At 44.1% G+C, this 25,332-nt stretch overlaps 1 protein-coding gene across 7 annotated transcripts in view; it reads right to left on the minus strand.

Annotated features, from left to right (window-relative positions):
- LOC139381150 (discs, large homolog 5a (Drosophila)) overlaps positions 1-25,332 on the minus strand; it is a 61,537-nt gene that overhangs the window by 30,585 nt on the left and 5,620 nt on the right. For 6 of the 7 annotated variants that reach the window (XR_011628526.1, XM_071124501.1, XM_071124500.1 and 3 more), the window contains exons 2-11: positions 11,613-11,681; positions 9,759-9,936; positions 5,388-5,531; positions 4,222-4,405; positions 2,986-3,245; positions 2,671-2,869; positions 2,334-2,447; positions 1,770-2,000; positions 1,002-1,186; positions 645-770 (exon numbers count right to left, since the gene is read on the minus strand). Coding sequence is in view for 6 of the 7 variants with exons in the window: in XM_071124501.1 (XP_070980602.1) it covers positions 645-770; positions 1,002-1,186; positions 1,770-2,000; positions 2,334-2,447; positions 2,671-2,869; positions 2,986-3,245; positions 4,222-4,405; positions 5,388-5,531; positions 9,759-9,936; positions 11,613-11,681 (1,690 nt within the window). In the remaining variant the exon portion in view is untranslated. The remainder of the gene's footprint in view (positions 1-644; positions 771-1,001; positions 1,187-1,769; positions 2,001-2,333; positions 2,448-2,670; positions 2,870-2,985; positions 3,246-4,221; positions 4,406-5,387; positions 5,532-9,758; positions 9,937-11,612; positions 11,682-25,332) is intronic. The other variant, XM_071124498.1, reaches the window with a different exon arrangement.

Raw genomic sequence — 25,332 nt, forward strand, 5'->3', positions numbered from 1 at the left:
AGTGTTACCAAAGTCTAAAAAGTGGCAGCAAAGTCATATTCTACAGTGTGTAAAGGAAAGGCTGAAGGAGAAATAGGCCTATGGTGGCTGACGGTCACTAAGATACATTATGTCCTTATGAGGCCTGCCTAGAGGGCGTGGCTGACTGTCACTAAGATACATTATGTCCTTATGAGGCCTGCCTAGAGGGCGTGGCTGACTGTCACTAAGATACATTATGTCCTTATGAGGCATGCCTAGAAGGGGGTGGCTGACTGTCACTAAGATACATTATGTCCATGAGGTCTGCCTAGAGGGGGTGGCTGACTGTCACTAAGATACATTATGTCCTTATGAGGCATGCCTAGAGGGGGTGGCTGACTTAAACCAAAATGTTACTCCTTTCTTCTTCGTCAGCAGGAAAAGAGGATGAGCTCTCAAAGAAAAGACAGAGAGAATTTAATATGGCAGTCACACACTGACCAGTAGAGGGAGCATTTCACATCACTTCAAGGGGGTTGAGAAAGTGGAAAGTGTGTGATGTGGTATGGTATGTGTGTGTTTAATTAACCTCATAAACCAGGGCTATTCAACTATATTCTTACCAGCTTTGAAAAAGGTTATTTAGAGGAGGCCAGACATTTTCTGTGTGCTCTGGGACTCACTTGAGTTCCTTCAGTTCCCGTGACGCGTCATTCTTCTGCTTCCTCATGTCGTCAAGGTTACGCAGGGCGTCGGCCAGATCGCTTACCGCCCGGTCCCGCTCCCTACGCAGGTTGTCACACAGCGTCCTGGAGGGGCAGGATATGACATCATCAAGCATCAGCACAGTTTAGTCAGTTAATATTCACTGCGTCCTCTCTCCATGCCTCCTCCTCAAAAAACATTAGGGAAGATGCAAGAGTCCTCTTGGACCTTCTACTCCAATGTGTTTTCAGAAGGAGGCAAGGAGAGAAGATGCAAGGAATCAAAGAAAAAGGAATTAAGAAAGAGCCTACGCCACTATTCCTGCTTTCTCTCACCGTATGCTCTCTCTCTCTGCCACTATCTTGTCTCTCTCCTGGAAGGCCCAGTCACGTCGACACTTGGCCACCTCGGCCTCCTGCGTAGCCTCCTTCAGCTCCTGGGACATGGCCTCATACTGCTTCCTCAACACCTCAATCTCCTTGTTGGCCCGCTCTATGTCCAGGGTGGCAGAGTCTTGTTTCTGTTGAGCACACACAGACACGGGCACACAGGCACGGGCACACATGGATACACGCACAGGCACAGATACACACACGGATACACGCACAGACACACACGGATACACGCACAGACACACATGGATACACGCTAGTTAGCCACTTTCAAAACATGAAGCTTCAAGAGATCAAAAACAAATTTCCTGAAACTTTCTACAAGTTCACAGATTTCTCAGAAAACCTAGTTGTAGAATTCCTGGAATCAGTAGCGAGGGAATCCTTCAACTGGGATTTCTATCACAGATTTCAAGCATCCCGACTTCTGTCATGTAAAACCGTGGTAGGGGGGCCATCTAGTGGTCTGAACAGGGAAGTGTCAGGAGCAGAAACAGCAGCATTTGTCTAAAGCACTAAATCCGCTTTAGGGTCATGCAACTGACATAATCCAATGGTTGACAGTTTATGGGATCCTCTAAGCTCTTTATCATATGTGTAATACCTTTGGCTGGGAGCTGTCACCTTTTGACAGCCTCTGTCCTCTCCCTAATACAGTTGTTTATCATACCTATAAGGTGCGTGTGTTGTTTTCAGGTGTGTTAATGTTACCTGTCTTGCCTGGTAGTATTCTCTCAGTAGCTGGTCTCTCTGTATGATGGCCTCTGTCCTCTCCTTGCGGGCCACGTCTCTCTCCTCGCGGACCGTCTCAATATCTTTACAGGCTTGGCTCAGCTCCTTTTGGGCCTCAGCCTTATCCTTCACCTCGTGGCAGTACTTCTCCAACAGCTCGTTCCTCTCACAGATTGCCCTGTCCCGGTCCACCAACGACGAGTTCAGCTCCTAAAAAAACAATCAAATCAGATTTAATGCCAAAACACAACCCCTTGGTGATCAGCAACAAATGTAGCTAATTGATCGAGCAGCTGTCAGAGCTTCACTGGCCAGCATTCTTTTAGACGAGGTGAGTTTGATTAATAAACTGATATTAATTGAAATATATTAACTTGGTTAACATGACCTGTCTGCGAGCCTCAATCTCCTCCCTGGCTATCACCCTCTAAGTGTTTAGACTGACTATTAATAAACTGATCGATAGATTGCTTAAATAATTGATTAACCTCTCAGACTAGGTGTTTGACTGACTGATAGATAAAATGATTAATTGACCTGTACCTGTCTGAGAGCCTCCATCTCCTCGCTGGCCACCATCCTTTCAGACGAGGTGTTTTTGAGGCGGGCCTCTGCAGCCTCCAGCTCTGTCTGCAGCTTGTCCAGCTCCTTGATCACCTGTTACCCAGAATTTAATAACCCACTTCATTATTGCTAAGTTTTATTATTGTATTATCATAAAACGTTGGGATGAACAACTGCTTAAAGGTTAAGCCTAGTCCTGAAATAATGTATAATAACATCCTCAATGTAGATACTACATGGAAAGTAGCTTCTTAATCCAGGACTAGCCGTAATCTGTATCTATGAAACCATAATGCATTATATGTATCTCTCTGACCTGGTCCCTCTCACTCATGATGAGCCTGTACTCGTTGAACACAGAGTCCCTCTCCTCCTTGTACTTCTCACAGTCCTTTACTGCCTTCAGCTGGAAGTTCTTACAGCGTGTCACCTCCGACTGCAGCCGCTCCATCTCCCTCTGCAGCTCCTTGTTCTGGCCTGAAGACTTGTTCAGCTCCTGTTGTACAGAGTCAAACCTGGGGAGAGGAAGATGGTGAGGTGTGTAGTAGTGTATGTGTGTGTGTGTGTGTGTGTGTGTGTGTGGTGTATAACCATGCATCTTTGGGTTGAGGAGTGTGTCTGTCCGTGTTACCTCCTCATGGACGTAGAGCACTGTTGTTGGTAGTGTATAGCCGTGTCTCGTTGTCTCAGCAACGTGTCCATCTGTTTCTGTAATCGGCGGTTCTCTTCCTCCACCTGCTCCAGCCTGCTCAGGTCCGTGTTGTGATTAGCTACCTTCTCGCTGTAGCGTTTGCTCAGCGAATCGTATTCTTTCCTCACCCCCTCCAGCTTGTCCATGGCTGTGTCATAGAGCTTGTTGAGAACCTCTGATGAACCGTTTTCTCTCATCACCTGGAGGAAGGACAGTCATTCAGCTGATGATTTTCTACATGCACATACAGTTAAGCACACCTTCATTTGCCACATGTATGAATTGTGCTATACAAATAAAGTTTATGTACAGTTGACATATATTCAAAACCACCATTTTGGTGTTTCAAGCACCATGAAACAACGATGAACGAAGCTTGCTGTTGCTTTATTTAATTAATACATGTATTTTTTCGGAGTGATAGTGTGTGGTTATTTACTTATTCTGAAGCATATGGAAACCAAACCAAGCCACTGGAACCATAACCATACCATAAGGTAGAATGACATTGATTCCCTTTACACCAGTTAGTCAGCAGATGGCAACAGTGAGCAGCTGCAGTATAAGGACTATTTGGCTGCATTTACATAGAAGACCAATATTGATATTTTCCCCAATTATCGGCAAAGGACCTGATTGGTCAAAAGACCAATATTTGGGCAAAAGATGAGAATTGTTCAGCCTGTGTAAATGGAGCCTTAGGTACTATGGTGTAACTAACCAGCCCTTAGGTTTCATTTTTGCTGGGCCTTCACAATTATAAAATCACCAATAAAATGCAAATACCTCCCTGATGTTTTTGTGTGTTGAGTTGAGTGTGTGGTGTATGTAAGGCTTGCTGGAGTCTGTAGTGATTGCTGTGGGACCAGGTGTGACCCCAGGGCAGTATGCAGGAGATGGAGCCATAGCATTCTAAACTGGTGAGTTTAAACACCTCTCCTGAATGTACAGATCTGTGAACACAGGAGGAGCAGTAGGTACAAGCGGAATGTGCCGACATGCCCTGTACATGAGCCAATGACCTTGTTCTCCAACACTGCCCTTTACAGAAGTGCTCTGTATGCATCTCCCAGCTGTGTGTGTGTGTGTGTGCCGTCTTCTCCAGTGACGTGTGGGTTTCTGAAAGCGCAGCAACCCAGTATAGGTCACAGCAACCGTGTGTGTGAGCGCGCGTACCTCTTGCTGCTGCCGCCTCATGTCGGCCACCTCCTTCTGGTCCTCGCTGTGCAGCCTGCGGAGCTCCTCACAGCTCTGCTTCAGGTGGTTGTGTTCCCTGACCAGCTGAGTGTTGTCTCTCCTCAACACATCCAGCTCCTCTTTCAGCTGAGACTGGTCTCCTAACACACGACTGTGGAGCATACTGGAGACAAAGAGGGAGAGGTTAAAACTGCAGGAGGGAAGATTACCAAGAGGTTACATTAGTTATACAGCAGATTGCAATTACTAGGATGTCAGCAAAAGGCAGGTTAAGGTGAAAGTACATACTAACCTCTCTGCAGACCTGAATTGAGTTTATTCAGTAAGTACTGATTGCAATACATGTTCCTCCCTCCCCCCAGTGAACATATAAGTCAATGACAAGGCAGACAGAGGTTAGGAGGGAGATTAACACATTATGTTTGATTGCTTTCCTGGACAGACAGCGACAGGGGCTTACATCCAATCACACACAGACCTGCTGGAGGGTGGAGTGGAGTGATAATCCTCATCTCTCTCACCCTGTGTCTGTCTCACTGTGACACACACACACACACACCTTACATGCCTGGATATAATACCACAGATTACCAGATATTGTCCTTATAGAAGTTTACAAAGCTGTACATGTGTGGTACTCTTACGAGTTTATGTTTACTCTAGTAAGTGTGTACAAAGAAGACCCCCCAGATTAAAAGCATGATGGCTAGAATTATTGTAGGTTTAGTGCTGGGTTTGGTAGCCCTATAGAACATAACTTGATATGACTTAATTTACAATTGACTATAAAATATATTGCTGTACAACTCCTTAATTCACATTAGGTAATCCTTCTTCCACTTAAATGGAAACAGACCCATTAGCACATAAATGTTCCTTCAATTTGTAATTGCAGCACCTGGCACTTCTACAGTCTGTAAATGAGTAAAACAATGATGCCATAAAACCTCTAATTATTCCCATCTAATTACAACAGTCTATTCAGAAAGAGTTATTGGACTAACAGATGATTCCTGACAGACTGGGCAGTGTTCTCAAAGGACTAAACATTCACCTTCACCCAAACAATTCATGTCTTTTAACCAACAAACCAGTCAGTCGACCAGCCAGCCAGCCAAATCAGTGTTGATGATGGTGGTACTCACTGGTAGAAATCAGCCTCCTTGACGGCCTCCTCACACCTCTTCAGAGTCTTGGTGTGTTGGTTCTGTAGAGACTGCAGGTCTGCCATGCCCCGCATACACTGACTCTTCAGTCGCTCGTAGTCGTGGCTGGCTTTGGAATTCGGCCTTTGGGGAAACAAGGACACGAGCTGAGTAATGCATCACAAACAACCTGAGACCTTGTCTACAAAGTAAGCCCAAAGTCAGTTAACCCCCTAGTTGATGTTCTCACCCCCGCAGAAATCGAATTACCATTATAAAAATATCCCCATTCCCTAGATGTGTTTTTGCCTGGGCTGCGTCTCAATCCACCGCATCCACCAATGGCAGCGTTTGGCATTTGCGGTGGAAGGTGGCCGAGCTACAGCGTTGTTTATCAGACCATCAAACATCTTGAAAATTGGTATTCCCCAAGAAAACGTCTGTAGAGTCCGAAAGGTTTGCACTAAGACCCCCACCAGCGTCACGGGACTCGTCTGAAGTCGGTACATCCGATCTGCCTACTTCTGTCTGCAGTGTCCAAACCAGAGTATGTGAGTGGAGCAGAGCTGGAGCGGAGCGAGGAGCGTGCCCAATTTGACTGGAGCATGGCGCGAGATTCCCAAAGGCTGGAGCGTTGGCCTTCCCACCCCCTCCAATTGAACATTTGTAGTCTACTTGTGTGTTGCTATAGTCACTTGCTTTAGCTACTGTCATGTCGGCTAAATATTTTCACGAAGAAAAAACACAGGTGCTAAAATCAAGGTGACTTACAAAGATGAGGACCATGAGCAAGAGGGAGTGTGGTGATGTAGTGTCCACAACTAAAGAATCCTTGTGGAATCTGAAAAGACCCATATCCTGAAAGCATGATGGTGTACTTACTATGTGCACATGCTAAAAGAAAGGAACGAGTTGGGTAGCTAGCTAAGTCTCATTGTAGCAAAGTATTTATAAACAAAAATTCTTATCTCTTAAACGTTTTTCATTTTTGTTCTATTACACAAAAGGCCATAATTGATTTTGGCCCAGTAGGCCTGGCATATTCCCACGTTCAAGGAGCTTTCTGTTTTGATTGGGTTATTTTGCCTAAAAACCTTTATCCCTACCTATAGAAGAATAAAACAACAAGGTTGCATCTCTGCCCAGCCTGGCAAGGGTGGCCAAAAGAGTGTTTAGCATCCCCAGTGGCTCGGCAAGTGTGGAGAGGATATTCTCTGCTGCTGGCCGGCTCCAGGCACCATCACATGAGACAGAAGCCACAGACTGGACAATCACGTGTTTCTAAAAAAAATTCAAAGGCACTACGTCATTTTTAGTTTAATTTGTATTAGAATTAAAATTCTAAGTCACAGGCTATATGCGCAACTTAGACTACAATGATTTAATACAACAAAATATTATTATTAATAGCCCTACCAGCCTATTGTGTCAATCGCAAATGCATCAATGTATTTATTTGTAGGCTATAGCCTTGAAATAATAAAGCTTAAATAATTCATTTTCATTCCTTCTTAGGAATGCCTGTCTGGCTCCTCACCTATCTAGAGTGTTTATATGCTGTTTAATATGACTTATATCCTATTTGTAATTATGTGCGCTTCTTACATTGACCTTTCCATGTCAAATACTTTTCATTCAAATCCATATGGTTTGGTTTCAATATTTGAAAACCAAATGGTAGGTCCAGGTAGTCACAGATGGGTGTTGGTTAAATTGTAATTGTAATGAAATGGAGCAAATCTGGAGCAGCAGTTTTTTTTCTTCCTTTGAGCACAGAGTGTAATTTAAAAAAACAAAGAAAAATAACAGCACAACAGTAGTTTTACAGCAGACAACCACACCAGGTTCCACTCATATCCACTAAAAACAAAAAGAAATGGCTGCAGTGGGCACGCGATCACCAACACTGGACAATTGAGTAGTGGAAAAACATCACCTCTCCAAGGAGAATGATTGATTGCTGCGTCAGATGACCTCTCCTCCACAATCACCCGACTTCATCCCAAACCATCTCAATTGGGTTGAGTTGGACTGCAGAGTGAAAGAAAAGCCAACGTGCTCAGCATATGTGGGAACTCCTTCAAGACTATTGGAAAAGCATTCCTCATGAATCTGGTTGGCTCTGGAGAGAATGCCAAGAGTGTGCAATGCTGTCATCAAGGCAACGGGTGGCTACTTTAAAAAAATATAAAATATATTTTGATTTGTTTAACACTTTTTTGGTTACTACATGATTCTGTTTAATTTCATAGTGTTGATGTCTTCACTATTATTCTACAATGTAGAAAATAGTACAAATTAAGAAAAAACCCTGGAATGAGTAGGTGTCCAAACTTTTGACCGGTACTAATAAATTAATATACATCTCCCTCCCTCTCTGTCAGTGCTTTCTCTCACAGGTCAAATCCACTAGGCATCCCTCCCAGTTGTGAATTGCGTTTTTATCAACCTGGTACCTGGAACTCAAGAAAGCATTCATAAACAGAGCAGGGTGGTTACCGGATGGTTAGGCCTACCCATCAACATTACCAATCAGATCAGATGACACTGAGGGCAGAAGACTTGCTTGCACTCAAGTCAGAGGCTGGCCTATGCAACTTTCTAGAGACTACTTTTCATAGCAGTGTCTGTACATACACTTCGTTGACTTGTTTAGAAAACGTTCCTAATATCATCATCGGATCCTAAACCTTTCCCCTGAGGGTACATGTCTGCTTGTGAAAGGTCAAATCAAATGTATTTATATAGCCCTTCTTTCATCAGCTGATATCTCAAAGTGCTGTACAGAAACCCAGCCTAAAACCCCAAGCAGCAAGCAATGCAGGTGTAGAAGCACGGTGGCTAGGAAAAACTCCCTAGAAAGGCCAGAACCTAGGAAGAAACCTAGCGAGGAACCAGGCTATGAGGGGTGGCCAGTCCTCTTCTGGCTGTGCCGGTGGAGATTATATCATAACATGGCCAAGATGTTCAAATGTTCATAAATGACCAGCATGGTCAAATAATAATAATCACAGTAGTTGTCGAGGGTGCAACAAGTCAGCACCTCAGGAGTAAATGTCAGTTGGCTTTTCATAGCTGATCATTAAGAGTATCTCTACCACTCCTGCAGTCTCTAGAGAGTTGAAAACAGCAGGTCTGGGACAGGTAGCACGTCCGGTGAACAGGTCAGGGTTCCATAGCCGCAGGCAGAACAGTTGAAACTTGAGCAGCAGCACGGACAAGTGGACTGGGGAAAGCAAGGAGTCCTAAGGCATGGTCCTCAGGACTACCTGAGATGAACTCACTATTGTGCATCCCTCCTGATTCTGTACAACGGCTTCAGGAAACAGGAGGCTTGAGAGCATCCTGTCGGGCTGTATAACCGCCTGGTACGGTGACTGCACCAACCTCAACCGCAAGGTTTTCCAGAGAGTGGTGCAGTCTACACAACTCATCACCGGGGGCAAACTACCTGCCCTCCAGAACACCTACAGCACCCGATGTCACAGGAAGGCCAAAAAGATCATCAAGGACAACCACCACCCGAGCCACTGCTTGTTCACCCCGCTATCATCCAGAAGGCGAGATCAGTACAGGTGCATCAAAGCTGGGACCGAGAGACTGAAAAACAGCTTCTATCTCAAGGCCATCAGACTGTTAAATAGCCATCACTAACACAGAGAGGTTGCTGCTACATATAAACTCACTAGTCACTTTAAACAATGCCACTTTAATAATGTTTACATATCTTAAATTACTCATCTCATATGTATTTGCCCCTCGGCCATCGCTCATCCATATATTTATATGGATATATTCTTATTCCATCCCTTTAGATTTGTGTATATTAGGTAGTGGTTGGGGAATTGTTAGATTACTTGTTCGATATTACTGCACTGTCAGAACTAGAAACACAAGCATTTCGCTACACTCACATTAACATCTGCTAACCATGTGTATGTGACCAATACGATTAGATTTATAAAAGTGTGTGTAAACATGACCAATCATAAACCTACAGGTCGCTGACCTCAAAGTAATGACCCATACAGACAGCAATTAACCAAATGTTGCAGTCAGTCTATCATAGCAGAGCGTGTGATGTAGTTCAGGTTAAGGATAACACAACAATGGCTGAATATAATTTTTAATCTGCTGTAGGCTACCTTAACTTTAATGACTGGCTGGAATGTATTCTCGGTCTGTCTAAATCTTGTATTTGACTACTTGTTGCATGGAGACATTGGTGTATAGTACAGTATGAAGACAATCTACTCTACTTATGTCTAGACGTTGTATTTGACTACTTACTGCATTAATATACTGATGTACAGAATAAAGACATTCCACGCCACCCTCTCCTCAGTTGTGTGGTAAGGGGGTTGTCTGTACCTGCAGTCGTCGAAGGTGGTGCCGGGCGATGCCAGAGCCAGGCGCTTGCGGAGCTCGTCCCTCTCACGGGTCACCTGACGCAGCTGGAACAGGATGGTGTCCAGGTTGTCACCGGCTGGCCGGTTGTCGTTGACGACCGGGGGCGGGGACGAGGCTGAGCCGTTACCGGGAGGTGAACCTGCAACAGTGAGTATGTCACCAGGAGCAAGAGCAGCTCACTGCCACCGGAATACACGGGACAGGAAGGAGAGGACAACGCTTACATCACAATATAAACAAACAAGGGTATATCCATTTATAAGCGCAGTCCTTTGTATTAGAGATGATTCTAACTGGACAAGATGGTTGATCTGGTTCTCCTGTGTTTCATTCTGGGGAATAGAGTTCTACCTCAGGTGCAGGCCTGCCACAGCTGACTTGAGTTACAAAAGTTAGCTACTTAAACAAGAATCTGACCTTTGCAACAATATTTAGTTGACAGTGTATTATTCAGGTTGAGGTTAGGCACACAAATCCCAAGTTAAGACTTTAGCTTACAAACAGGAAAGAGCAACCTCACTTGAACCTCATTCAACTTGATGTCAACTTCTATTGAATACTATATTATGTTGGGTTTAAGTGTAATATTTCTGAAAAACGCAGTTTCCATCACCAGTAGACTGGGACAGTAAATGATGATTGAATGCATCACAGAAAACACTGGACAATGACAAAAACTGTAGAGCATTACAATGCTCATTGCTCACATAAGGTCTAAAGTGGTTTAGGCCTTGTCCTAGACATTCTTAACAATTCACTACCCAAAGGTACTGCTTTAGAACAGCGGTTGTCTGATATGAAATTCCTCTTTAATCTTTTCCATGACAATCTTTTCCACATTTCCCAAGATACCCTCAGATTCACATGGAAGCAATACTGGTAATCTCAGACAGGAAAATGACAAGCAGTATATTGGAGATCAGACTTAATAAAACATTCCTGGTACTGTGTCTGGCTGGCTTATGCAGTCTCCAGGGCACTTTCATAGTAGTGGATTAACCAACGCATTTGTGCAGTCATTCAAAAAGGTCTGCGTAAGTAATTGAGTAGAAGATGAATATTCAAATCAAATTTTATTTCTCACATACGCGTGCAGACCTTACCGTGAAATGCTTACTTACTATTGAAATTAATAATTTCCTTCTAGCCATGTTCCCTTAACCACGGTTATAAAATGTCTTCCATGCTCAGGGCTGTCTACCAATACTTTTAAAAAAGCTACCTTTTTGTTCCTTGCGATCACTTATGTGAAATTATTGGATCTCCCCCTTTCACAAACCTCCCTTCTCCTCCCCTACTCTTCCCAGAACAGAAGGAGCGGGCCTGTCAGGGAGGCCAACAGACAGGCAGCAGACCCCCTCCCCTCTCTCTCTACCTCCCTCCCGATTTCCTAGAACAGAAACAGAAGGAGCGGGCCTGGCCAACAGACAGACCGACAGGCAGAGTCAGCGCCAGGGAGGAACTCAGAGGATCCTTGGCACCAGGTTGGGCCCTTAAGGGTTTATGTAACAGCCAGTGACGCGCTGAGTCATTTGGACCACTGTCAAGCTCTGGTAGCAAGAGTGAGTAAGTGAGTGTGCATGTTAAGGAGGTAGCATGGTGAACTAAACTCATGGACGAGAGAAAGGAGAGAGATTGGCCAGGTGGGCTGCCGTAGGGGGCATTGGCAAGCACTAATGCGTCTTTAGTGAAAGATGTCTTATTGGACTAGTGGGGTTATTCTGGTATAAACAAAGCTGCACTGAGAGGCATTGACACTACAGAAACCATGACTTGGATCACACACACACACACACGTATTGGCCTCATACTTACCGACACTGCTTAGGGAACTGCTACTCTCAGAGTCTGAGGGCATGGTGGAGAGAACACTGTATGTAGAGCCTGCAGAGCGAGTGATATGGGGAAGAAGAGATGACATCAGCAATCAGTAAAAAATAAAATCATATGCTCTTTTCCATGATGTCTTTGAAACGATTGGTTTGCCAATCGATGATGAATTAATAGTGTGACGTTTCATAACACAGTACAAATCCGCATGAAATATTGAAAAATACACCACATACATAAGGTATATGGATTAGTAAAAATGTGTGGATTCAGCCATTTCAGCCACACCCGTTGCTGACAGGTGTATAAAATCAAGGACACATCCATGCAATCTGCATAGACAAATATTGGCAGTAGAACAGCCCGAACTGAAGAGCTCAGTGACTTTCAACATGGCACCCTCAATGGATGACACCTTTCCAACAAGTCAGTTCGTCAAATTTCTGCCCTGCTAGAGCTGCCCCGGTCAACTGTAAGTGCAGAACGGGGACGCCGAGTGCTGGCCTGCTCAGGAGCCCTGACCTCAACCCCATCGAACACCTTTTGGATGAATTGGAACGCCGACTGGGAGCCAGGCCTAATCGGCCAACATCAGTCCCCGGCTTCACTAATGCTCTTGTAGCTGAACGGAAGTCCCTGCAGCAATGTTCCAACATCTAGTGGAAAGTCTTCCCAGGAGATTGTAGGCTGTTACAGCAGCAAATAAGATGGTTGACAAGCACGTGTCCACATACTTTTGGCCATGCATTATACATACATTTTCTCCTGTATTTCTGGACTCCTAGTTCTTAACTCAGGATTCCTCTTTACTCATGTCCCCTCTCCATGCACCTAGTACATTGCTTTGATGCATCTTCCCCGTATGTCCCTGCTAGTCAAGCAGAGTGTAACGTGGTTAGAATGTAATTTTCTCCTTTCTAAGTCAAGCAGCACATGGAGAAGGCACTCAGGACAATGATGTCCTATTTGCATAGTGCTGCACACTGCTAAGCCAAGGGATATTCCATGTCGAGAAAGGGGGGATATAGTATGTCATTCTGCTGCACATCACAGCTCTAGCTGCAGTAGCAAATGGACTGCCTTTTCTAAAGGGCCACAAACATATCATGGGTATAACCCTTTGTGGAGTTATAGAGTTCTTAGAATGTCGTCATTTTCAGTGTTCCACTTATGGATTTTTACAGTTCAGGAAATATTGAATTAGCAGGCATTGTTGGTGTCGTCTATAACAATAAGTTAAAAGGTTTGCCATAGAACAGCATATTTAGACAACGTTTAGTCCTCAGAGTATTAAGAAGTCAAATAGATATATAATAGCTGGTTCTAAATAGCTATATTGCGATTAACTACGATGTGTCTGTCACATTTCAAGCAGACATAAGACTGCAATTAGTGTGTCCTCTAAAAACCCAGTCATGACGCACACCAACGGGAGAGATAACGTCAAGAGGTCATCGATCAAATCCCACTATCCCAGATGTCCATCAGTGTCCTTCCCACCCTGCTGTGTCAGGTAAAGTCCTTACAACACCAACCCTGCAGCTCAGACAAGGCCAAGCCTCATTAGCTAGGATCTCTCCCTCACTGAGACTCTCAGTGTACATACATAGCGAGGGAGAAAGCGAGAGAAAAATAAATAAAAAATGGGGGTAGAAGAGAAGAGACTGGCTTTTAATCTGTTCTGACACTCCCCGAAGCTCTGTGCTCACTGCTCTCTCTGCTGCTGCTCTCCACTGTGATACACATTCAGAGAAGCTTGACATGAGAACCAGGCAGAGCCTACTACACCTCTGCTGCACACTGAAAGCAGGCGGGCAGCTCCTACATTCTTGTTACACACATTCTCCCAGATGATATATAAAAAGTAGTGGCTACAACTTTCTAAACTTGTGTCAGATATTTTAGACCAGTGTGAAGTAAACCGCTAGTATTTATTTTGACAGGAGGACTCTTGCTCCTCAGTTAGCAGATAATCCATCCTCTTACATGGAAGTCTGAGGTTATTTGCCAAAAATATATATATATATATATTTGTTTACCAATGCAACAAATCAAAGTTCATTATGGGGCTAGGGATTAAACAGGGCTGGGAGATGTGGGATTTGACAAAGCAAGCCCCGGGACACCAAAATAAATCGAGATTTTCAGTTATTTGTCCCCCCTGGGACCAGCATGTCATGCCACATTGCTAAGACCAAAATCACTTGTGTAATAATCACTGCTCACTACAGATTTAAGTTGTCCAAAACGCTAGGGGCTGGCCTCTCCTATGCTGAACCCACTTCAACAGACATAGATGGTATAACATACAATATGGACTAGAGGTCGACCAATTAATTAGGGCCGATTTCAAGTTTTCATAACAATCGGAAATCGGTATAAATGGGCGCCGATTTGCCGATTTTTATTATTATTATTATTATTTATTTTTTTACCTTTATTTAACTAGGCAAGTCAGTTAAGAACACATTCCTATTTCCAATGACGGCCTAGGAACTGTGGGTTAACTGCCTCGTTCAGGGGCAGAACGACAGATTTTCACCATGTCAGCTCGGGGGATCCAATCTTGCAATCTTACGGTTAACTAGTCCAACGCAATAACGACCTGCCTCTCTCTCGTTGCACTCCACAAGGAGACTGCTAATAGCGTTTCAAACTTCACTCGCTCTGAGCCTTGGGGTGGTTGTTTCCCTTGCTCTGCATGGGTAACGCTGCTTCGATGGTGGCTGTTGTCGTTGTGTTGCTGGTTCGAGTCCAGGGAGGAGTGAGGAGAGGGACGGAAGCTGTACTGTTACACTGGCAATACTAAAGTGCCTATAAGAACATCCAATAGTCAAAGGTTAATGAAATAAAAATGGTATAGAGGGAAATAGTCCTATAATTCCTATAATAACTACAACCTAAAACTTATTATCTGGGAATATTGAAGACTCGTTAAAAGGAACCACCAGCTTTCATATGTTCTCAGCTTTCTTACATAGCACATATTGCACTTTTACTTCAACACTTTGTTTTTGCATTATTTAAAACAAATTTAACATGTTTCATTATTTATTTGATTTTATTGATGTATTATATTAAGTTAAAATAAGTGTTCATTCAGTATTGTTGTAATTGTCATTATTACAAATACATTTTTATTTTTACATTGGCCGATTAAACGGTATCGGCTTTTTTGGTCCTCCAATAATCGGTATCGGTGTTGAAAAATCATAAATCGGTCAACCTCTAATATGGACATTGAGAAAGAGCATAGAAATTAACTAAATGCTGAATACTCAGTAGTGGCAATAGTCTACACTAAGTCCCTTTTAGCAGGTCAATGATGCAGAATAGATATTAAATGGCTGTAGGCCATCTGGTGGTGAAGGGGTCAGCAGCGATAGACCTCTCCAACAGGCCTTTTATCATCAATAGCAATTAGACTTTAGCCTCTTTCAGCCGGGCCGTTCATTTGTAAACAAGCTGACAGCGTCAATAAATAGTACATGAATTAGAGCTGCAAAAGATCTAGTGGTCGGCACTTAGGCTGCAGACTGTCCAATTCTCAGCCCTTCTACCCTGAAGTGTGCACGCGCCATGAGGGGGGGGGGGTGTGAGTAAATGGACACCTTGGGAAGAAGTGTGGGGAATCAGAATGCAACCGAAGTGTGCACACATTCACCAAAATCCAATGCTTTTAAATCACTGAGGGTGAGTGAGCAAAGCACACTTTAGGAAGAATTCTGAACGCGACCTTGGAGAATACGCCTTATGCCAGTCAGTGTCAATCCTTGAGCGATGCAATGTGACATCCAGGTCCCATTCCTACCGATAAGGGATGTGACAAATGGAAAATCTGGCTTATTGTTAACAGCAATTATTTTATCGGTTTTTCATTTAAACGGGGAAAAAAAGAAAAAAAAAGAAAAAAATTGCCTTCAGAGTGGCGCAGCGGTTTTAAGCACTGCATTGCTGCAGCGTAAATACAGGCTGGGGTTCAATCCCAGACTGTGATACCACCAGCCGCGACCGGGAGTCCCATAGGGAGGTGCACAATTGGGCCAGCGTCGTCTGGGTTAGGGAAGGATTTACTTAGCTCATTGTGCTCTAGCGACTTCTTGTGGCGGGCTGAGTGCCTGCAGTCTGACTTCGGTTGTCAGTTGAACGGTGTTTCCTTTGACACATTGGTGCACCTGGCTTCCGGGTTAAGCTGGCGAGTGTTAAGAAGCGCAGCTTGGCAGATCATGTGTCGGAGGATGAGACAAGATCGTAATCGCGAAATTGGGGAGAAAAAGGGGGTAAAAATAAATGTTCTCTCTACCAGACATATAGCCTAGAAAGCGCATCAGCTACGGCATGTCTGTCTGTCTGTAAGGGTACACTACATCTTTTTAAATGCCAACACAAAACCTTCTCTGAACGGGCATTTTACTTGTCTGTAAAGGAATGCTGCTTCAAAGAGGGACAGACCATCACTAGGCGACCAGAACTGTCGTTCAAATAATCTCGAGCTGCCGGCGCCCGGACAATCCTCTCCTAAAAAAATACTTTAACAAGTTTGTTAAATATCGCGATTTACCAAGACATTTAATAGAAAGAAAAACATCTTCCGCTAAGAATCGACTTAAGATTCAGTATTTTTGGAACGGAGGAAACTGATTAGTTGCAGAGAACAAAAACTTGCATATTTTCATAGCGAGCTAGCAAGGGACGGCGAGAGAGGGCAGGGGCACAGTATAGGCATGTTGGCCACCAAACACACTAGGCCCATCTATCGGCAATCAACAGCTGCAAAGCAGGGCCCATCCATGAATAAGCTAGAATATTCTACACGCAAACTGAACACACACAAGCATCATTTTTCCCATTAGGGATTTTTTCTTAAATGTTAAGGATCCCAATTTAGTTTAAACATTCACAGCCTTACTGAAGATCTATCCTGACAGTGGAAGTTAACTGCAGTCTCAACACACCTCCAAACACACTGATCAAAACACACTGTAGCCATGAAACAACATCTAGGCCTGTATTAGCCACTGGAGCTGAGACTGCTGCAGCACTGTCACACTCAGTCAATGAAGGGGCATTAAAGTGGCACTCCAGTCTCCTTTCACCTGATTTATTACCTGATTTACTTAACAAAAGGCAAAGGTTTCACTATTGTTTCACTTCACTTTGAGCACAGCGTTCAGTCTGGTTTCACCAAGCTATATGGTCCTCAAGTGCAGACGAAGCCACTAGCTACTGTAATTACCCAGAGGTGAGTTGTAGCCTACTACTACTCACAGTGTGTGGATGTGATGATAGTAGAGATCCAGTAGTATATAGTAAAATGAGAGCTGAGCTGATGGTAGACAGTCAGGGATACTAGAACAAAGGTTCCTCTCCCCTTCCTGACTCCCCCCATGTCTTTAACTAGGTCAGGGGAACCCTGGCTCTGCCTTGGGGGCTCCACTACTCCCCCTCCATCATTCTATCCTCCTAGCTTCCCCTCCACAACTCTGAAGCTTCTCATCATCTCCCTTAAGTCTCCCCTCACTCTCAATTTCATCTTTGCCTCCCCATCTTCTCCTCCTTCCCTCTGTCTATCACTCCTCCCTCTCACCCCTCCCATCCAGGGTCAACAGTTGTTGTTCCTTACGACCATATTATCTTCCCCTTCCCTGAAGTAGAGGAATACGAAATTCTGCAGCGTGACAAAAATAAGAAGTGGCAAGGAACGACAGTGTTACCCCATCCTTATCAGGGAGAAGAGAGTCAACTGTGACTAAAACAAATGTATGAGGGGACCCAGAGAATTATCTTATCTAAAAATGCACCAACTACCCAAAATGTAAAGAATCGGATTCTTCCATTTCAAAACACTTTCTATCTTAAGACCTTGACAACTCTGAAACTACCGATCTGATGCAAGATATTCTCTTCCCGAGGAGAAGGACATTTCAGTGGCTGTTGGAGAAGGTTATTATTGTTACATTCAAAAAAATAACTGCTATTCTGTATTAACCACCATGAGCTCCTCTCACTTTGTGTCTGAATTCAATATCAAATTGTGTGTGTGTGTGTTAGAGAGAGAAAAGACCACTTGTTTGGCTAGGGGGTCTGTGTCTCACAAGGCCATGCATGGCAGTGGCACCAAGGGCCAGGATTCTGGGGAGTGAGATAATGGCTGCTGTGCCACATGACCAGAAGAGTCTCCAGGGTCGTGGTCAACAGAAGGAAAACATTTTGAAACGGGGAGGTACTACAAGGGGCGTATTCATTACATTGATTCTGTTGCAAATGGTTTCTTAAACGGAATCAAACGTAAACAAAACGCAGGTACATAACCTGAATTTGTCCAACAGAAACTCCTGTTTTTAGTTGCACCCATGCAAAAATGTTTTGCAATATTGTGCCCTTCTGAATCCCACCCAGTACAATGTCTTTCTATTAGAGACATGGCCTAACCGTCGAACGCAGGCTAAACAAATCTGAGACCACTCATGAGTCGTACCTAGTCTTTTCCTCAGGACTGAAATTCAAACTAAACTAATTTTGCTAAATAAAAGGTGCTAAAAGTCATCACTGAGCAGTCGTGTGCTGTATAGCAGTGTAATACACCCTTACTGCTTGAGAACAAATCCTCCTAAATGACAATTATTCAATATTCAGGACATCTGAAAATACCTTGATAGGAGAAAAACATGGAGGAACTTCCGTACAACACGCCATGATCACCATCCTTCTTATACCAATCCAGCCACTTCAGATCTTTGAGCACTGAAGAAGTCGAGGCTGGCTGAAGTCAGCCTGGACCTAGATCTCTCAAGAGCTGTATCGCCCCTCTAATAGAAAGACATAGTCTGGGGTGAAGCCCAAGTGCCTAAGGTCCATCAAAAATGCTGAACGGCAGCAAAAACTGAAATAGGATAGAAGCTCATGACTCTACCCAGAGATTAACAGCACTGGTCCTCTGGGGGGGATGTAGCCCTGCTGTATTTCACCCTTGTCTTATGACAAGTGAAACACTTCAAGTTTGCGCATTCTCTAGCCAATCAGAAGCATCAAATGCCAGGGAGCAGCAGAATGCGGTGACCACTTGGCAATGTACTCAGTTTATCGTCATTTGGCTATAGCGTTACATAGGCATGCAGTGGTGTCATATGTTCTGAACAGATTATATCATCTTTAAATTCTGAAGGTAATCTTGAATTCTCTAAACTTTCCTCTGAGAGCAGAACCCTGAGCGATACTGTAGCTCCTTTATGAACAATGTAAGTAAGTAAAATACATGAACAAAAGTAATTGGACACCTGCTCATCAAACATCTTATTCCAAAATCATGTGCATTAATATGGAGTTTGTCCCCCCCTTTGCTGATATAACAGCCTCCACTCTTCTGGGAATGCTTTCTACTAGATGTTGGAACATTGCTGCAGAGACTTACTTCCATTCAGCCACAAGAGCATTAGTGAGGTCGGGCACTGATGTTGCTTTCCAATTCATCCCAAAAGGTGTTTGATGGGGGTTGAGGTCGGGGCTTTGTGCAGGCCAGTCAAAATACGGACCTCGTATTGTGCACAGAATCGTCTTGAATGTCATTGTATGCTGTATTGTTAAGATTCCCCTTCACTGGAACTTTGGGGTCTAGACCGAACCATGAAAAACATCCCCAGACCATTATTCCCCCCCCACCAAACTTTACAGTTGGCACTATGCCGTCAGCCAAGCAGCATTCTCTTGGCATCTGCTAACCCCTGATTCATCCGTTGGACTGCCAGATGGTGAAGAGTGATTAATCATTCCAGAGAACGTATTTCCACTGCTCCAGAGTACAATGGCGGCGAGCGTTATACCACTCCAGACGCTTCGAATTGCGCAGGGTGATCTTAGGCTTGTGAGTGGCTGCTCGGCCATGGAAACCAATTTCATGAAGCTCCCGAACAGTTATTGTGCAGATGTTGCTTCCAGAAGCAGTTTGGAAATCCGTAGTGATTGTTGCAACCGAGGACAGATGATTTTTAAGCGCTACAGTTATATGAGCTTGTGTGGCCTACCACGTCACAGCTGAGCCGTTGTTGCTCCTGAAGTTCAACTTCACAATACCAGCACTTACTGTTGACCGGGGCAGCTCGAGCAGGGCAGAAATGTGACTTAATGATTGTTGGAAAGTTGGCATCCTATGATGATGCCACCATGAAAGTGACTGAGCTCTTCAGTAAGGACATTCTACTGGCAATGTTTGTCTATGGAGATTGCATGGATGGGTGCTCGATTCTATACACCTGTCAGCAACAGGTGTGGATGAATCCACTATTTTTAAGGGGTGTCAACATGCACTATAAATTCAAAAGTATGTTATTATCACACCTCTATATATTATCATGACATTAAAAACAGTGAAGGAAAACAGTCCTTTTGTCATGCATCAGAGACTGGATGGGGGGAGAGAGAGAGAGAAGAGAGCAAAAATACAGAGGGGTAGAGGAGAAATAGAATGGGAGAGAGAGAAAGGTGGAGAGAGAAGCAACACAGTAGGAAAGAAAGGAGTGAGAGAGCAGGAGAGACTGAGCAGGGTAGATCATTTTTAAAAAACAGGTTCTGTCTATTTTTTTTATTTCACCTTTATTTAACCAGGTAGGCCAGTTGAGAACAAGTTCTCATTTACAACTGCAACCTGGCCAAGATAAAGCAAAGAGGGCAAGAAAAACACAGAACCGGGGTAGAGGAGGAGATAGAGCGTTGTAGACGAGAAAGAACAAACAGCAGTGCAAAAGAGAAAGACAGAGGGGTAGATGATCAAGAGAGAGGGGTAGAGGGGAGTAGTTCTGTCTGTTTATTTCCATGACCTCACCACACTGTGCGAGTTTAGACTGTGGCATTTCCTCTGCCTTGCGGGGTGATTAGGAAGCACAGCAACAACACGTGTAAATGGTAATGAAGCCCTGTTCTTACTGCTGCACTGCCTTCTGGAACAGTCAGAATACAAACCTCACACACAGCATCGAGAGTAAGGAGAGGAGACGACCTTTCTCACCACTTCCAAATCAACATTTACATCAGCCCACTGCATTGAAAACAAAGGAGCAGGGTACTCAGTTCACATGTTTAAATAGGCTATCAGAGCTCAATAGAGTTAAATTGGGACAAGGCACCACTGACCCAGAAAAAAATGTCAATCTCTTATTGGCTACATGTGGCTTAATCAGATGGCTTTATTGGTCAACATTAGTGAGTAGTCACAACACCTCCAGCTATGATCGTTCCTACTACATTAAAGTTTATGTCTGACAAAAGAGAGCAATCTATACCCATTTTAGTTGTAACCTGTTATGCTGGAGTGGATACACCAGCACGGCAATGCGCAATAATAAAATGCCCAGTGACATGTAGTATAAAATAAGGGCTATGAAATGACATCAATAACACCCAGCAGCCAGGCTGGGTGTACAATGGATGGATTGATGGCCTAATCTAGAGACACACATGCATGGAGAGAAAGGGAGGGGGGGAAAAGAGGGGGGAGGGAAAGGGAGAGAAATAGTAGGGTGGTAGGGAGAGGGAGTAGAGAGAAGGATAGACTGTAGCTAGAAGCTACAGTAGTCAGATCCCAGGAGAGATATAAAAGCATTAGTTGGTAGTGACACAGTGTCAGGACATAACTCATTGTGTCCCCATGGTTTATGTGCTGCCGGGAGTGGGACACTGGTTGACAGGCAGGCAGACAGCCCCACTGGTCCTGTCCTAGGCCGCACAAACACACACAACAGCGAGCTCCTGACTGAGCACTTTGGGCCTGCTACCCACCAAAACAAAGGGCCCGTTGTCTGTGTGTATCCCTCTCTCTCTTATCTAGCAACCTCTCGCCAGTCCCTCTAACACCACAGAGGAGTAACCACCACTCAGCCAAGTCTGAAGAAGAAACTAAAGAGAGAAATCGTGGAGCCTAGAAAAGAGAGAAACTGGGAAGGTGGGTGAGATAGAGGATTTGGTGAGAGAAGAATATAGAAAGAGATGCCTGCTGTTAACTGCCTCGCACCTCACCACAAAGTGTTGAGTGGTAGAGTGATGTGGAAAAAACAGAGCTGTTTTCTGAGTACACTGTACACTGGGGCTTTGATGGTTATAACATTTTGGATGACGGTAATTTGCCAGCCAAATGACCGCGGTCACAAAAATAACCACTTGAAAAGCTTAAATAAAGCTGCAATATTGTAACTTCTTGGGCGACATGACTAAATTCACATAGAAATGTGAGTTATAGATCTGTCATTCTAACTGAAAGCAAGTCTAAGCAGCCGTAGACTTGTTCAATGAGTGCCATTTCTATGCTTCCTGCTCTCAAGTTTCGTGTTTGTTCCTCCTTCGGTTTTGTACATACATTTGAAAATACAATATTTTTGGTTATTGACAATATATACAGTTATAGTTTGAAGTTTATATACACCTCAGTCAAATACATTTAAACGGTTTCACAATTCCTGACATTTAATCCAAGTAAAATGTCCTGCCTTAGGTCAGTTAGGATCACCAATTTATTTTAAGAACGTGAAATGTCAGAATAATAGTGAGAATGATTTATTTCAGATTTTATTTCTATCATCACATTCCCAGTGGGTCAGAAGTTTACATACACTCAATTAGTATTTGGTAGCATTGCCTTTAAATTGTTTAACTTGGGTCAAACATTTCAGGTAGCCTTCCACAAGCGTCCTGCAATAAATTGGGTGAATGTTGGCCCATTCCTCCTGACAGAGCTGGTGTAACCGAGTCAGGTTTGTAGGCCTCCTAGCTCGCACACGCCTTTTCCGTTCTGGATTGAGGTCAGGGCTTTGTCATGGCCACTCCAATACCTTGACTTTGTTGTCCTTAAGCCATTTTGCCACAACTTTGGAAGTATGCTTGGGGTCATTGTCCATTTGGAAGACACATTTGCGATCAAGCTTTAGCTGAGGTCTTGAGATGTTGCTTCAATATATCCACTTAATTTTCCTCCCTCATGAGGGAGCAAAGCACTCCCACAACATGATGCTGCCACCCCCGTGCTTCAAGGTTGGGATGGTGTTCTTTGGCTTACGAGCCTCGCCCCTTTTTCCTCCAAACATAACAACGGTCATTATGGCCAAATAGTTCTATTTTTGTTTCATTAGACCAGAGGACATTTCTACAAAAAGTACAATCTTGTCTCTTGCTGAGCGGCCTTTCAGGTTATGTCGATATTGGACTCGTTTTACTGTGGATATAGATACTTCTGTACCGGTTTCCTCCAGCATCTTCACAAGGTCCATTGCTGTTGTTCTGGGATTTTCGCACCAAAGTACGTTAATTTCAAGGAGACAGAACGTGTCTCCTTCCTGAGAGGTATGACGTCTGCGTGGTCCCATGATGTTTATACCTACGTCCTATTGTTTGTACAGATGAATGTGGTACCTCCAGGCGTTTGGAATTTGCTCCCAAGGATGAACCAGACTTGTGGAGGTCTACAATTTTTTTGTCTGAGGTCTTGGATGATTTCTTTTGATTTTCCCATGATGTTAAGCAAAGAGGCACTGAGTTTGAAGGTAGGCCTTGAAATACATTGCTCAAAAACATAAAGGGAACACTAAAATAACACATCCTAGATCTGAATGAATGAAATATTCTTATTAAATATTTTTTTCTTTACATAGGTGAATGTGCGGACAACAAAATGACAAATTATCAATGGAAATCAAATGTATCAACCCATGGAGGTCTGGATTTGGAGTCACATTCAAAATTAAAGTGGATGGTCTCCCGAGAGATCTCTTCCCAGACCTGCACTAAAGCATCCGCCAACTCCTGGACAGTCTGTGGTGCAACGTGGCATTGGTGGATGGAGCGAGATGGCCCAGATGTGCTCAATTGGATTCAGGTCTGGGGAACGGGCGGGCCAGTCCATAGCATCAATACCTTCCTCTTGCAGGAACTGCTGACACACTCCAGCCACATGAGGTCTAGCATTGTCTTTCATTAGGAGGAACCCAGGGCCAACCGCACCAGCATATGGTCTCACAAGGGATCTGAGGATCTCATCTCGGTACCTAATGGCAGTCAGGCTACCTCTGGCGAGCACATGGAGGGCTGTGCGACCCCTCAAAGAAATGCCACCCCACACCATGACTGACCCACCGCCAAACCGGTCATGCTGGAGGATGTTGCAGGCAGCAGAACGTTCTCAACGGCGTCTCCAGACTCTTGTCACGTCTGTCACGTGCTCAGTGTGAACCTGCTTTCATCTGTGAAGAGCACAGGGCGCCAGTGGCGAATTTGCCAATCTTGGTGTTCTCTGGCAAATGAAAAACGTCTTGTTGGGCTGTAAGCACAACCCCCACCTGTGGACGTCGGGCCCTCATACCACCCTCATGGAGGGAGTTTCATGGAGTTTCTGACCATTTGAGCAGACACATGCACATTTGTGGCCTGCTGGAGGTCATTTTGCAGGGCTCTGGCAGTGCTCCTCCTTGCACAAAGGCGGAGGTAGCTGTCCTGCTGCTGGGTTGTTGCCCTCCTACGGCCTCCTCCACATCTCCTGATGTACTGGCCTGTCTCCTGGTAGCGCCTCCATGCTCTGGACACTACGCTGACAGACACAGCAAACCTTCTTACCACAGCTTGCATTGATGTGCCATCCTGGATGAGCTGCACTACCTGAGCCACTTGTGTGGGTTGTAGACTCCGTCTCATGCTACCACTAGAGTGAAAGCACCGCCAGCATTCAAAAGTGACCAAAACATCAGCCAGGAAGCATAGGAACTGAGAAGTGGTCTGTGGTCACCACCTGCAGAACCACTCCTTTATTTGGGGTGTCTTGCTAATTGCCTATAATTTCCACCTGTTGTCTATTCCATTTGCACAACAGCATGTGCAATTTATTGTCAATCAGTGTTGCTTCCTAAGTGGACAGTTTGATTCCACAGAAGTGTGATTGACTTGGAGTTACATTGTGTTTAAGTGTTCCCTTTATTTTTTTGAGCACTGTACATCCACAGGTACACCTCCAATTGACTCAAATTATGTCAATTAGCCTATCAGAAGCTTCTAAAGCCATGACATCATTTTCTGGAATTTTCCAAGCTGTTTAAAGGCATAGTCAACTTTGTGTATGCAAACTTCTGACCCACTGGAATTGTGATACTGTGAATTATAAGTGAAATAATCTGTCTGTAAACAATTGTTGGAAAAATGACTTGTGTCATGCACAAAGTAGATGTCCTAACCGACTTGCCAAAATTATCGTTTGTTAACAAGAAATTTGTGGAGTGGTTGAAAAACGAGTTTTAAATGACTCCGACCTAAATGCATGTAAACTTCCGACTTCAACTGTATATTTCACAGCAGTTTAGATTAGTGGTCGACCGATTAATCGGAATGGACGATTAATTAGGGCTGATTTCAAGTTTTCATAACAATCGGAAATCAGTATTTTTAGGCGCCGATTGACTGCCTCGTTCAGGGGCAGAACGACGGATTTTCACCTTGTCAGCTCGGGGGATCCAATCTTGCAACCTTAAGGTTAACTAGTCCAACGCAATAACGACCTGCCTCTCTCTCGTTGCACTCAACATGGAGACTGCCTGTTACGCGAATGTAGTAAGCCAAGGTAAGTTGCTAACTAGCATTAAACTTATCTTATAAAAAACAATCATAATCACTTGTTAACTACACATGGTTGATGATATTACTAGATATTATCTAGCGTGTCCTGCTATATATAATCTGA

This window comes from Oncorhynchus clarkii, chromosome 23 (genome assembly GCF_045791955.1).
Source record: "Oncorhynchus clarkii lewisi isolate Uvic-CL-2024 chromosome 23, UVic_Ocla_1.0, whole genome shotgun sequence".
NCBI lineage: Eukaryota > Metazoa > Chordata > Actinopteri > Salmoniformes > Salmonidae > Oncorhynchus > Oncorhynchus clarkii.